This window comes from Saccostrea cucullata, unplaced genomic scaffold, assembly GCF_032062105.1.
Source record: "Saccostrea cucullata isolate Sc308-1 unplaced genomic scaffold, CSIRO_AGI_Scuc_v1 ctg10965, whole genome shotgun sequence".
NCBI lineage: Eukaryota > Metazoa > Mollusca > Bivalvia > Ostreida > Ostreidae > Saccostrea > Saccostrea cuccullata.
Window position 1 is genome coordinate 4,632 of NW_026923368.1, and position 14,769 is coordinate 19,400.

General features: G+C 36.8%; 2 protein-coding genes across 2 annotated transcripts; one reads left to right on the forward strand and one right to left on the reverse strand.

Annotated features, from left to right (window-relative positions):
* Nucleotides 1–704: 704 nt before the first annotated feature.
* LOC134263869 (peroxisomal biogenesis factor 19-like) lies at nucleotides 705–7,798 on the reverse strand. Its single transcript, XM_062746231.1, has 8 exons — nucleotides 7,676–7,798; nucleotides 6,608–6,669; nucleotides 6,208–6,376; nucleotides 5,379–5,464; nucleotides 4,971–5,123; nucleotides 1,524–1,700; nucleotides 1,363–1,407; nucleotides 705–1,035 (listed from the first exon to the last, which is right to left on the reverse strand). The coding sequence occupies exons 1-8, from the start codon at nucleotides 7,758–7,760 to the stop codon at nucleotides 970–972; spliced, it is 843 nt and encodes a 280-aa protein (XP_062602215.1). The 5' UTR covers nucleotides 7,761–7,798; the 3' UTR covers nucleotides 705–969.
* Nucleotides 7,799–11,771: 3,973 nt separating this feature from the next.
* Nucleotides 11,772–14,535, forward strand: LOC134263868 (leucine-rich repeat-containing protein 58-like). Its single transcript, XM_062746230.1, has 3 exons — nucleotides 11,772–12,450; nucleotides 12,982–13,385; nucleotides 13,472–14,535. Exons 1-3 carry the CDS (start codon nucleotides 11,984–11,986, stop codon nucleotides 13,663–13,665), a joined length of 1,065 nt encoding a protein of 354 aa, XP_062602214.1. The 5' UTR covers nucleotides 11,772–11,983; the 3' UTR covers nucleotides 13,666–14,535.
* Nucleotides 14,536–14,769: the final 234 nt, after the last annotated feature.

Genomic DNA, 14,769 nt, shown 5'->3' on the forward strand with positions numbered 1-14,769 from the left:
GCTCTACTGGTTTGTACTTATAACAAAGGATGAGAAAAGAAGCCATTACCATCAGACCAAAACTGTAGAAGGAGTAGCGTTTTAAAGGAATTTCACAGACATTTCTATTTTTAGTAACAATGGCAACACTGTTCATTGAAATCAAAAACTGATGCACTATTTTATATATCTTAGTGTAGTCTACTTGTGTGCCAAGTAATATCGAAATTAGTCCAAAACTGTAGAAGGAGTAGCGTTTTAAAGGAATTTCACAGAAATTTCTACTTTTAGTAACCACGGCAACTTCGTTCATCGAAATCAAAAACTGATGCACTATTTTCTGTATCTTAGTGTAGTCTACTTGTGTGCCAAGTTATATTGAAATTAGATCAAAACTGTTGGAGGAGTAGCATTTTTTAAGAATTTCACAGAAAATTCTATTTCTAGTAACCATGGCAACACCGTTCATTGAAATCAAAAACTGATGCACTATTTTATGTAATCTTAGTGTAGTCTACTTGTGTGCCAAGTTATATTAAAATCAGACCAAAACTGTCAGAGGAGTAGCGTTTTGAAAAATTGTTTAGACAGACAGACAGCTAGACAGATCGACACCTTACTATCGCATAAGCTCTTCTGGTCTCTGACCAGTAGAGCTAATAAAAATCAACAAAAAAAGTATTATCTCAAGTAAAATTTACTCTTGTTCCACATAACTTTTAAAAACATTTTATAAATGAAATAATTTTTCTCACTCTCATACTGACATCATTCAGACTTATTGCACTCAGCTAAAATGATCACCTTTTGGAAACACAGTTCCATGGAATATCACCTCGAACACACTCCAACACATACAAAGTGACACTATTAATTACAGGAAATCACAAAGTCTGGTTAAACAATAGTATACTGTCATTATCACAGTTACATCATTGGGACATTCTCCAGGCATCCTCACATTATCGTACATTCAATTGGAATCATCCGTTACATCATCGGACATCCGTTGGGCATTTTAGGCATTCCATTCTCATCAAACTCTAAACCTGGTGCCTACAAATCAACAACAAATTGTCTGACACAGAAAACTAAATGAAGTGATTTGAAAAACTTTTCATCAACAATCTTACTATAAATATTACTTAAAGATACAAACAATTATCCTCATACAGCTTTACTACATTTTTCCTTATTAATGTTATCTTACCTCTTTTTTCACTAAATCTACTCACAATATTTCACTTAGAAAACAAATCTTTTTTAAAAAAAATTTTAAATAATAGCCATGACTTGTGCATAAATGCATCCGCAGTCCTAACAAAAAAAGTCGGTCAGTTTCATTATGGATTTGCATTTTCAACAATATGTAGTAAAACCTACCATGTCACCCACAATTTCTTTTGGAGGCTGTCCCATGTTTTGCATCTAAATAGAAATAAATAATATTGACTGGTGTGCAGTTTGAAAACATAAATTATCTTGATAAAATTGATGGAGTGTATATTTGTAATTAAAAACAAAGATGAATAACTCTGTCTGACCTGTTGCATTAAGTCCACAATCCTTTCAAATCGTAGTTTTTTGACATCTTCTGTATCTGACATGTGCTCGGCCTCGAATTCCACGCAGATTTCCCGCACTATCCTGTCGTGTTCCTGATATTTAATCATCTGCTGGGTCTCCACTTTGTCCTTGTTCTCATCAATCCATTTTGGATACTGGGAAAATTAATTAAAATTCTATATCAAGAATACAGTAAAAAGCAAAATAGAAAAGACCACCTGCTCCTCGTGACTATGCATTATTCCCTATGCCAAATTTCATATCTTTTGAAGGAGAAAAATAAACAGCTTAAATAAGTATCAATACTGGTCCTCCTTAGATAACAGTGTCTTCATCATGTCCTACCTTTAGATAACAGTGTCTTCATCATGTCCTACCTTTAGATAACAGTGTCTTCATCATGTCCTACCTTTAGATAACAGTGTCTTCATCATATCCTACCTTTAGATAACAGTGTCTTCATCATGTCCTACCTTTTGATAACAGTGTCTTCATCATGTCCTACCTTTAGATAACAGTGTCTTCATCATGTCCTACCTTTTGTGACAGTTCCTTTAGAGAGGGATACAGGACCTCCTTAGATAACAGTGTCTTCATCATGTCCTACCTTTTGTGACAGTTCCTTTATAGAGGGATACAAGACCTCCTTAGATAACAGTGTCTTCATCATGTCCTACCTTTAGATAACAGTGTCTTCATCATGTCCTACCTTTAGATAACAGTGTCTTCATCATGTCCTACCTTTTGATAACAGTGTCTTCATCATGTCCTACCTTTTGTGACAGTTCCTTTATAGAGGGATACAAGACCTCCTTAGATAACAGTGTCTTCATCATGTCCTACCTTTAGATAACAGTGTCTTCATCATGTCCTACCTTTCGTGAGAGTTCCTTTAGAGAGGGATACAGGACCTCCTTAGATAACAGTGTCTTCATCATATCCTACCTTTAGATAACAGTGTCTTCATCATGTCCTACCTTTTGTGAGAGTTCCTTTAGAGAGGGGTACAGGACCTCCTTAGATAACAGTGTCTTCATCATGTCCTACCTTTTGTGAGAGTTCCTTTAGAGAGGGGTACAGGACCTCCTTAGATAAGAGTGTCTTCATCATGTCCTACCTTTTGTGTGAGTTCCTTTAGAGAGGGGTACAGGACCTCCTTAGATAACAGTGTCTTCATCATGTCCTACCTTTCGTGAGAGTTCCTTTAGAGAGGGATACAGGACCTCCTTAGATAACAGTGTCTTCATCATGTCCTACCTTTTGTGACAGTTCCTTTAGAGAGGGATACAGGACCTCCTTAGATAACAGTGTCTTCATCATGTCCTACCTTTTGTGTGAGTTCCTTTAGAGAGGGGTACAGGACCTCCTTAGATAACAGTGTCTTCATCATGTCCTACCTTTCGTGAGAGTTCCTTTAGAGAGGGATACAGGACCTCCTTAGATAACAGTGTCTTCATCATGTCCTACCTTTTGTGACAGTTCCTTTAGAGAGGGATACAGGACCTCCTTAGATAACAGTGTCTTCATCATATCCTACCTTTAGATAACAGTGTCTTCATCATGTCCTATCTTTAGATAACAGTGTCTTCATCATATCCTACCTTTAGATAACAGTGTCTTCATCATGTCCTACCTTTTGATAACAGTGTCTTCATCATGTCCTACCTTTAGATAACAGTGTCTTCATCATGTCCTACCTTTTGTGACAGTTCCTTTAGAGAGGGATACAAGACCTCCTTAGATAACAGTGTCTTCATCATGTCCTACCTTTAGGTAACAGTGTCTTCATCATGTCCTACCTTTCGTGAGAGTTCCTTTAGAGAGGGATACAGGACCTCCTTAGATAACAGTGTCTTCATCATGTCCTACCTTTAGATAACAGTGTCTTCATCATGTCCTACCTTTTGTGACAGTTCCTTTAAGGAGGGGTACAGGACCTCCTTAGATAACAGTGTCTTCATCATGTCCTACCTTTTGTGACAGTTCCTTTAGAGAGGGATACAGGACCTCCTTAGATAACAGTGTCTTCATCATGTCCTACCTTTGTGACAGTTCCTTTAGAGAGGGATATAGCACCTCCTTAGATAACAGTGTCTTCATCATATCCTACCTTTTGTGACAGTTCCTTTAGAGAGGGATACAGGACCTCCTTAGATAACAGTGTCTTCATCATGTCCTACCTTTTGTGACAGTTCCTTTAGAGAGAGATACAGGACCTCCTTAGATAACAGTGTCTTCATCATGTCCTACCTTTAGATAACAGTGTCTTCATCATGTCCTACCTTTAGATAACAGTGTCTTCATCATGTCCTACCTTTTGATAACAGTGTCTTCATCATGTCCTACCTTTAGATAACAGTGTCTTCATCATGTCCTACCTTTTGTGACAGTTCCTTTAGAGAGGGATACAAGACCTCCTTAGATAACAGTGTCTTCATCATGTCCTACCTTTAGATAACAGTGTCTTCATCATGTCCTACCTTTTGTGACAGTTCCTTTAAGGAGGGGTACAGGACCTCCTTAGATAACAGTGTCTTCATCATGTCCTACCTTTTGTGACAGTTCCTTTAGAGAGGATACAGGACCTCTTTAGATAACAGTGTCTTCATCATGTCCTACCTTTTGTGAGAGTTCCTTTAGAGAGGGATACAGGACCTCCTTAGATAACAGTGTCTTCATCATGTCCTACCTTTTGTGACAGTTCCTTTAGAGAGAGATACAGGACCTCCTTAGATAACAGTGTCTTCATCATGTCCTACCTTTAGATAACAGTGTCTTCATCATGTCCTACCTTTAGATAACAGTGTCTTCATCATGTCCTACCTTTTGATAACAGTGTCTTCATCATGTCCTACCTTTTGATAACAGTGTCTTCATCATGTCCTACCTTTTGTGACAGTTCCTTTAGAGAGGGATACAAGACCTCCTTAGATAACAGTGTCTTCATCATGTCCTACCTTTAGATAACAGTGTCTTCATCATGTCCTACCTTTTGTGACAGTTCCTTTAGAGAGGGATACAGGACCTCCTTAGATAACAGTGTCTTCATCATGTCCTACCTTTAGATAACAGTGTCTTCATCATGTCCTACCTTTTGATAACAGTGTCTTCATCATATCCTACCTTTTGATAACAGTGTCTTCATCATGTCCTACCTTTAGATAACAGTGTCTTCATCATATCCTACCTTTAGATAACAGTGTCTTCATCATGTCCTACCTTTTGATAACAGTGTCTTCATCATGTCCTACCTTTAGATAACAGTGTCTTCATCATATCCTACCTTTAGATAACAGTGTCTTCATCATGTCCTACCTTTAGATAACAGTGTCTTCATCATGTGCTACCTTTTGTGACAGTTCCTTTACAGAGGGATACAGCATCTCTTTAGATAAGTAGATAACAGTGTCTTCATCATGTCCTACCTTTTGTGAGAGTTCCTTTAGAGAGGGATACAGCACTTCCTTAGATAACAGTGTCTTCATCATGCCCTGCATCATCGGCATGAAGCCCTCTCCCTCGTCCTCCATCCCCATACTGGTGAAGGCTTTCAGTAGATCCTCATCACTCATGTCACCCTATTAAACAATTATCATAACAGTCTCATGTCACCCTGTTAAACAATCACCATATCAGTCTAAACCTAATCATCATAACAGTCTCATGTCTCCTTGTTAAACATTAATTCTTTGTCTAAAACTTAGCTCTGTAGTATGCTTCTGTCAATTTTTTAAAACAAAAATAGGAATTTTTTTTTAAATTCAATTCCATATCCCCCTTTAATGAGTTAGCTTAAAATGTTAAAGGTATGTATGTATAGAATCCTTGGTCACCTGTGCCCCGTCTAGATTTTCGGTCATACTTTCTATCGTGCTGGCCAGAGTTTTGGCAAAGTGCTCCTGGGACCCTTCTGATTCATCTGCAAATGAAATTAAATACATGTATTGTAATTATTTTATATTCACTTAAAATAAGTGTGAAGTTATGCTATTAATTTATACAAACAATCCTCATTATCTCAAACTCAATAGGACCATCGGAAAAATTCTAAATATCTGAAGATTTGACATATTTAGGTTTAAAGACCCAATTTTTTTACCGTACGGTTACCTGAGGAGGGGGAGTGGTCTTAGTAACAGTGGTGTTAATTACCTGGAGACCCCCAATACCCAAGATGTCAAAAATCTCTGTACACGTAGCAGTACACAGGAAGTCTGTGTTTGGTAATCAGGGTCAACATTACGTGTTTTGTGTCTAGTTTTGAGTGAAACTAGGTAAAATAATTATTTTAATGTGAACTTTATTTTGTAAATAAACTAACTGCATTCATATCGTAATGTTTGAAGGAAAAAAATATAAAAATATATCGTTTTATAAAATGTTTTTGTTAAATTAAAGAAAAAATCACGAGTAAAAATTACAAAGAAATAACATTTATTTTTTTCATCTTCAGTGAAAGAATCACCATAATAAAAAGAGTCTGAATATTGAAATAAAAAAATAATTAATCCATTTATCCGTCGTGCATGTGAACAATCAGATTTTTTTAAAAATAATTTTCTGGCGAACAATTTCCAAAATATTCAATATTTTCGATTGTTGTTTAAACTTATTCAAACTACAGGTAATCAAATTCACTCTGGGTCAAAACCAAGCTATTACCAGACTTTCCTGCTGCCTCTGCCAGTTTTTCTATCTGCTCCATGAGTCGAGGGTCATTTCCCATCAGACCTTTCATCGTCTCCTGAAACTGCTTGTTCATTTCATCAGAGAACTCCTCCGCAAACATCTCAGACATTGGATCTTCCTTCTCTCCTCCTGGGGGCACATGCTAATGAGGAAATTACATAGGGTTGAATTTGTTCTAAAAAGTATGTGTATCATTCTTCTCCTTTCTAAAATGTTTAAACTACTCAGGATTCTTTTTATATTTTGATGAATTTCATTAAAAATAAAACAAAAAATCATATGCCACAAGAATTACCTGTATCTTGATCTTAAAAAACATTACTAATGATCAATTGAATAATTCTTTAGACATAAAATCATTGGACAATCTTACCTTGACATTTTTATGTGGGGAGGACTCAGCCCCCTGTGGTTTATCAAAGTCTTTAAGGGCACCTGAAATTACAACAAAACATAAATAAGATGTCTGTCATCAACATATGATGAATAACTTTAAACCAGAGAATAGGCATGAATCTATAAAGTAAAGTGTAATCATGATAGGAGCTAAAACAGCGATTGTTTAAAACAGTCACTGCATCAGCATGATTATCCAACCAGTTGAAACCAATTAAAAAATTTTAGATAGAATTCACTGGCATTATTAGAGATGGTGTTGAGATTGCTTGAATCAAATATCAGTAAAAATAGATCATAACATTATATTTCCTGCCAGACACTGTCTTCAAAGTGGATCACCCCTGTCATCCTTGCTATGGTTGGGAGCTTAATATATATATAGCGCTGTTCCTGCACTGCTAGGAGACAGATTCCGAAGGTCGAGAGTTTAACCCCGATTGGTGAATAAACATGTTATTATCATAGAATACACAACAACAGTATCCAAATTAATCCCTGCTGAGATTCTGCTAGGCTAGATATTTGGACTGACGGCGTCAGTCCAAATATCTAGCCTAGCAGGATCTCAGCAGGGATTATATCCAAATATTTTAGAATTATCTGATTTGATATGAAAGAAAAACAAAAAGAATCTAAATGGTAAATAATTTGAAATGGTATTTGATACAATGGTTCTTCATAATCAGACTAGATAAAATCCCATAGTTTCTCAATGATTCACCTTAGTTTTTGAGGGTAAAGATGTGGTTTGGATGTGTATTCCTGAAATTTACTTTATTTTTACTTGTTTCTTTTTATGGTAATAAAATATAACTATAATTAACACCCTTAGTTTATTTTATAAGAATTAATTGTAGGGATAGCCTCAACGTGTTCAAACAGCACATACTATTATGTTATCAATAGATAAACGGATAAATGTTGGACAAGTAGACACTGTAAATGTAACCCGAACTTCCTCGAAGTGTGAATCTATAAGAAGAACAATAGAGAAAGTGACAACTTAATGAAACAAACAATAACTTGAAAATATAATACACACTTTCTAAAAGGTCATCAAGCTCTTTGTCAACTTCAGATTCTGCTATTTTTGACTTTTCGTCTTCGTTTTGTTTACTTTCAGACATGTTTACGCCTTTTTCACATTTAGTTAAGTTGTCCTTTAATTTATTCGAAACTCTGAAACAGGGTTTGACGGCTCGACATAACAAATAGTCTTTTCAACATCTTAAAAGAACAGTTTTTTTTTTCCAAGATGACCAAGGAACCCTTCTTCACCTTATAAAAAATCCATACCCTCTGATACTAAAACAGAACAGGTATGGATTTTTATATAAGGCTAGTTTTAGCTTAAAATTTGAATTTTTTAGTAACAATACTTTGTGAATATGTCATAGAAAAATATTTTAATAAAAAAAAAAGTCAAAGAACCCTTGGTGTACGGAACACGGAAAGGGGGATCCCGTCCCCAAGCACCTGTGAGAAGGGTAAGAAACTTATGTGCATGGTCAAAGTGGTCTCACTGAGGAAAACAGAGAACTTATGAAACAACAAAACCTGATATTATGTTTTTGTAAGTTCTCGGGGGGGGGGGGGGGGTGTGTCTTCTACTATGCCGTAATCGCATGTGATAAATTATATTAATCGTACTCAGCATGCTCAGTGGCAGTTTTGGGAATCTTGAAAAAAGGAGGACATACCAGTGTCGTTGGGTCGGGTAGGGCCCACAGCCACACCAAAGTACGTATTAAATCATATGTACATGTCCGTGCCTGTGATACAGAGAATGATCGACCCTTCATCATCCAACTTGGACATAATAGCCACATTTTTTAAAATAACATTTTAACTTGGACCTAGTTGGCACACGTTTCGGAGTTTATCTGTAAATTTATTCTTACGTGTAGATATCGCATAAAGTAAATATATATATATATATATGCAGTTATCGTTACTCACATGTGTACTTGAAATATTAAAGGGGGAAAAATCATTTTTCCGCATATTTATTCTCTTTTAAGGATACGCAACAAATGATATTGTTTAAACAGCTTCTTTAAGATGCTCTGCGCAAAGTTGAAAACAAAGAAACTACAGAAAGAATTCAATTTACTTATTAAACAGTAATGTTTTGACAATATGTTGTATACTGTTTTAAATAAAGTCCATTTCCCCTCTTCAGAATGGAGTGTGAACATCTTGCTCTCTACTTCCCCAATGGTTCTCTACTGGGGAGACAGATGTCGGGTGTCGACGCCGACATCTTTCTCCCCAGAAGAGAACCATTGTGGGAGTACGGCGTCCAGACTGACTTCTGGCTGAATTTACTACTCCTGACAAATCTGCCCATCCTGAATCTCCATCAACTTTAAAGGGGCGATTTTACATCGTAACACGACGTTCACTCATCCCTAGTAGGTCTACCGAAATTCATGCTGGACATATTTGTCATGAGTAGTAAATTCAATGAAATGAGAGACTTTCGCGCTTCATTTTACTGTGCATGCATTTTCTTTTTATGCGTATATTAAACACATATTTTATTACACAGAACAATTCGTTTAGATTGTGTATAGATTACACTTTTATCAGATTCTTTGATCCGCTTTGTCTGCTGGAACCATTGTATATTGTTCATCTTTTATTTGTACTTTCATATGATAGATAACATTAGTATTCCTCTATATTACAATATAATTCAATATTATTTAACTCTAATTATACTGAAATAATTTGTACTTTCATAATATGATAGATAACATTAGATTCCTTCAAATTACAATATAATTTAATATTGTTCAAATCTAATTATACTGAAATAACTCACATGTAAAACTTTGATCACTCATTGTGGTCCTATACACTACCCCCCCCCCCCCCAACGAGGGTCATGATTTAAACTTCATAAATAAAAACATCCCCTATACTGTAAGTTATTATTATATTATTATAGTATAGGGGATATCTTTATTCATGAATAGAAAGTTTAAAAACGTCAAAAGCCTTTGTACCGGAGGATGCTTCCATATCAACTATGATCAATCATAGCTTTCGATTTCTCAATCTCACATGTAGAGTTGTCGTTCTTTCCTCTCTCAGACATGAGTCGATGGTGAGAGTGCGAAGGGGAGCGCACCCGGCGCCCCCCCCCCCCTCCCCCAAAATTGTCAAAGTTAGCATAAAACATAATTTTGTCGAGAAAATGTTTAAAATGTCTACTCGGTAGACCTAATTTTTACCGTACAAAACCTCTAGAATCCATGAGTTGCCCTGGACCCACTGGGGGGCCTCAAAGCGGCCCCAAGACCCCCTGCCTAAATCTTGCGCCCCCTAACTTCAATTCATGGGTCCGCCCCTGATTTCTATATGGAAAATTTTGATCGTCAATTTTGTCCCTATCCTACCCCGGAGCTCATGATTTGAACAAACTTGAATTTACACAACTTAAGCAGTGTTAAGTTAAGGATGCTTCTATGTCTATGATCAATCATGGCTAAAATGCTGTTCCTGTTTTTTCCCAACATATTCCTTTGTAAAACGTTGAAGGCCATTGTGGCGCCACCGTACCCCCGGGGTCATTTTTATTTTATTTATATTTTTTGTACAAACTTGAATCCACATAACCTGAGGATGACTCCATGTGAGTTTCATCTTTTCTGGCCCAGTGTTTCTTGAGAAGAGGATTTTTAAAGATTTTTCCTATGTATAACTTTGATCGTCCATTGTAGCCCCACCCTACCCCTGGGGTCATGATTTAAAAAAATTGAACCTACACTAAATGTACGTGAGGGTGCTTCCACATTACATTTTTCCTGGCCCAGTGGTTTTTGAGAAGATTTTTCAGTTTAAAAACGCCATTAATTTTTCACTAATTCATAGCTATCACCCCTCGGAAGAGGGCGTGGCCCTTCATTTGAATCCTCTTCACGGTCACCTAAGTATTTTTTTTTTTGGCAAGTTTGGTTGAAATTGTCCAGTGGACCTAGAGATTTGTGGTATATAGGGGATATGGAAATGTAAAAACTTGAAGCCTTCAGCTGAGGTGAGCTAAGAACTGAGATTCAAATAGCGTAAAATGTGTTGCACACTATAAATATTTGTAAAGAGTATGGATTTTTTAAAAATTTATTTAATAAAATACTACTTTCTCCACCCTAAATATTTCCATTAAACGACAGCTTCAGTGGTTTTTCTCGGGTCTTTAAGACATATGCTTCTTAATTTTCCGATTGTGCAAGGGTGTGTGTGTGTGTGTGTGTGTGTGTGTTATGCGCGGATCTAGAGGGGGGGGCAGGAACCCCCACCCCCTGGAATTTGCAGATATACTAAACCAAGTAAAAGGAACCCTTGGATCCCTCTTAGAAAACGCGGACCCCTCCTCGAGAACACATACCTATGTAAAATTCAGGTCTGAAAAGTTCTGGTATGGAATTTTAAAAGTCAATCCCCCACACACACACACACCCCACACACACACACAGACACAATAAGTTAAATTATATGTTTGGGAAAGAATTAAAGTGTTGTTTTTTTTAGCTTTCTTGTCAAGAAATTTTTGGGTTGGAGATTTTGTTTTACTTGTATGCCCCCCCCCCCCCCTGGAAAAAAAACCTGGATCCGCGCCTGTGTGTTTTTACCTAGTGTTGTCATTCCTTTTCCCTAAGAAATCACAGGAAATCCTACTATCTGTCTACATCTTTGACATATTACAGCGTAAATAAATCATTGGGTGCCCGGTTTGCTATCGACGAACATTTTTTATGGAATCTTGGGGTATGATATAGAACATACCTCATTATTACATAATGCGGTATGATATAGAACATACCTCATTATTACATAATGCGGTCACGACCCACTCGGAGTTCCTCGGATGACTCGTACCTCGCACTAGTCTCGCTCAACCAGACGCTCGGCTGTCTCCGTAAACTCCGACAAGCAAACACCTCTGGGTGGTCGGAGATTTACGGAGACAGCCGAGGGTCTGGTTGAACGAGACTAACTCGTACCTCGCACATAACTTTGAATGGAGCGTAGCGGAGTCAGCCGAGGATTGCCGATTGGTCACGACCAAGGTGCCTGATCATAGTAAACTGGTTCCCAGACGTTTAACCAATCAGAGTCGAGTATTGGCTTACGAAAAGGGTCAAGTAGTAAACACTACGAGTCACTCCCCCAGGCATGGGCTATCATCGTGTCCACAAAGCGGAGCAATGGTGCAAAATATTTTGACAGATATCTACAGATTTAACTGGACGCAGTTGCATATTTTGCACTGTTATGCCAAGTGATTTGGATTCGTGCGGCTCTTTGATTTTACACATCGTGTGATCAGCTGATTTTAAACATAATGGCAGATTATTTAAGTGATGCTTCAGACAGTGAATTAAACAGCCGGAATTCGGAGGATGCCAGCTACAGTAACCTCTCTACTATTCCGGATAACCTGATCCCCCGTGCCAAAGAGATCCTCTCCCTGAAACTGAACCACAATGAGATTTTACTGCTCCCACCCTCCATATCTTTGTTTGTGAACTTGCTCTCTCTTGATCTCAGTAATAATCATCTAACTCATATACCTAAAGAGTTAATCAGTCTCAAGTGCTTAAGGACACTTCTAGTCAAAAGCAATGGATTATCATGTGCCTCTATTCCTAAGGACTTTGGACTGCTGTCATCATTGGAGCTTCTGAACTTCAGTGGAAATTCTCTGGAAACGTTCCCACCTCAGTTTACAGAACTTCCAAATCTACGGTATCTGTACCTGGGTGGGAATTGTATAGCAGAAATGCCAAACTCTATCAAAAACTTACAAAGGTACAAAGTACAGTTTTGTTTTTGTGACTTTTCTCATATGATTGATTGCCTGAGGCAGTGTGCTGATGACAACTGTCAAACTCAAAAACAAATTTCACCTTTTGTTACACCAAGAAATGATAAAGTGCTTCCAAAAGCAATGAATCATTAGGCCTAGTGTATAAAAATATATGATGCTTTTAATTTCGAATATTTTGTCCCATTAAAGAATGATATAATTTTTTATAAATGTAATGATATTTATTTTTATATTATTCAGAGAAACTCGGTTATAACGAAGTCACTGGGACCTATAAAATTAATTCGCTATACCCGTAATTTGTATATCCCTGTAAAGAATTTGTTAAAATATACAGAAGCTGGGGATCCTAGATAACTTTGCTATATCCATGAATTCGCAATACTTTCATCTGAAATTGGAATATATATTGCTTTAAAATTTACTGCTTTTTAACCATTTTTCCAACATAAAAAAAACTCATTTACATGCATATGCAAGTTTAACAATTTTCTTGTTTTTTTTTTTTTCAGGCTAGAGGTATTGTACCTCGGTGGAAATCGTCTAACGGAGGTCCCGGCAGAAATAGGACAGCTCTATTACCTCTCATGTTTAATTCTGTGTGATAATCAAATTCAGAGCATTCCACCAACACTGATCCACCTCCGAAATTTACAATCACTAAGTCTGCACAACAACCAGATCTCAACCCTCCCTCCTGAGATTGTGAGACTCAACCTTTCAGAACTCAGTCTCAGGAATAACCCCCTTGTGAACAAATTTGTACAAGACATGACTTACGAACCCCCCACTCTACTGGAACTATCAGGGAGAGTGATCAAAATAGAAAAAGTCAAGTACGCCAAAGACGATCTCCCTAGCAACCTAAGGAAATATCTTGGGTCAGCCCAGAGGTGTGTGAACCCCAAATGCAAAGGTAAATAATGGTTAGAGATTAAAACCTAGCAGATGTGAATGTACACATATTTAGTCACTGAAGGTTGATTCCTTTTTTTTTTACAGGTGTGTATTTTACATCCCGGATTGAACATGTGAAGTTTGTAGACTTTTGTGGGAAATACCGCCTCCCCCTGTTACAGTACCTGTGTTCCCCCCAATGTAGAACATCACCGGCCGTGTATCACAGCAGCAGTGACACGGAAACAGACGAGGAGGAAGTGGCCAATGCAAAACTACGCCGTGTGCTGCTAGGGTAGCCGCAAAAATATGTCACATGCTGCAGGGGTAGTCACAAAAGTACACTGCGTACTGCTGGGGTAGCCGCGAAACTATGCCGCATACTACTGGGATAGCCGTAAAACTATGCCGTGTACTGCTGGGGTAGCCACAAAACTACGCAGCGTACTGCTGGGGTAGCCACAAAACTACGCCGCATGCTGCTAGAGTACCCATCTACTATGTGACAAAGCCCCCCGCACAAATGGCAGAATAGATTTTTCTTCAATGCAATCAGTCACATTCATAGAATTATGGAAATGTTTGTGATTGTGGGTTGAAATGTATTTTAATATTTTCAAATGTAAAATTTTAACATATTACGGGTATTTGTATTTTATTTTTAAGTAATTAGTTAAGTATAGTCTGTGAAAAGTATATTTCTGTTGAATCTGTCTCCTCTGTGTTTAATATCCAATAATACTGCTATATTACTGTTTAATTTAACAGTTATCTTCAAATGAAAATTATTGACACTTATAGCTTATTTTGGAATTGTTTTACTTTGTTTTTTCTGCTCCTATTTTGTATGCTAGAATACTTTCATTATCTCCATATTTTTCACTTGAGAAAATTTGCAAAATAGTTGAAGTGCAACCATTACTTAGTGCATCAGTATTTAGATTTATTTTTTTGTTTAATTTAGTTGAATATAAACATTTTTATTTTTAAATACAAGTCACTAATGAGCATATATCTAATTTTAAGTTGGGCATTGGTTTCACGAAAAACAGGTCACTAGGAGATGAAATGTCATTACAGGCATACTGAAATATTTACTTCAGTGTCACAATTTTGTTCTTTCACGCATCTTGGAATACACAATTTTAAAATAAAAAAAATATAAAATTTGGGGAGAGTATACTTTGAATTCTACTGAGGCATTCATACTTTATTGACACTAAAGGTATGATTGTGTGAAAATGGGCTATTTACTTAGCAATCCGATGAACTTATAATTTTACGTATATTATTTATTTAAAATTGAAACTATGTACATGTACATTATACTTCCAGAAGAAGTCTGTTTTCTAAAAAGGTGCTTTGAAATTTAAATGAATAAATTATTCAATTTAAACTGTATG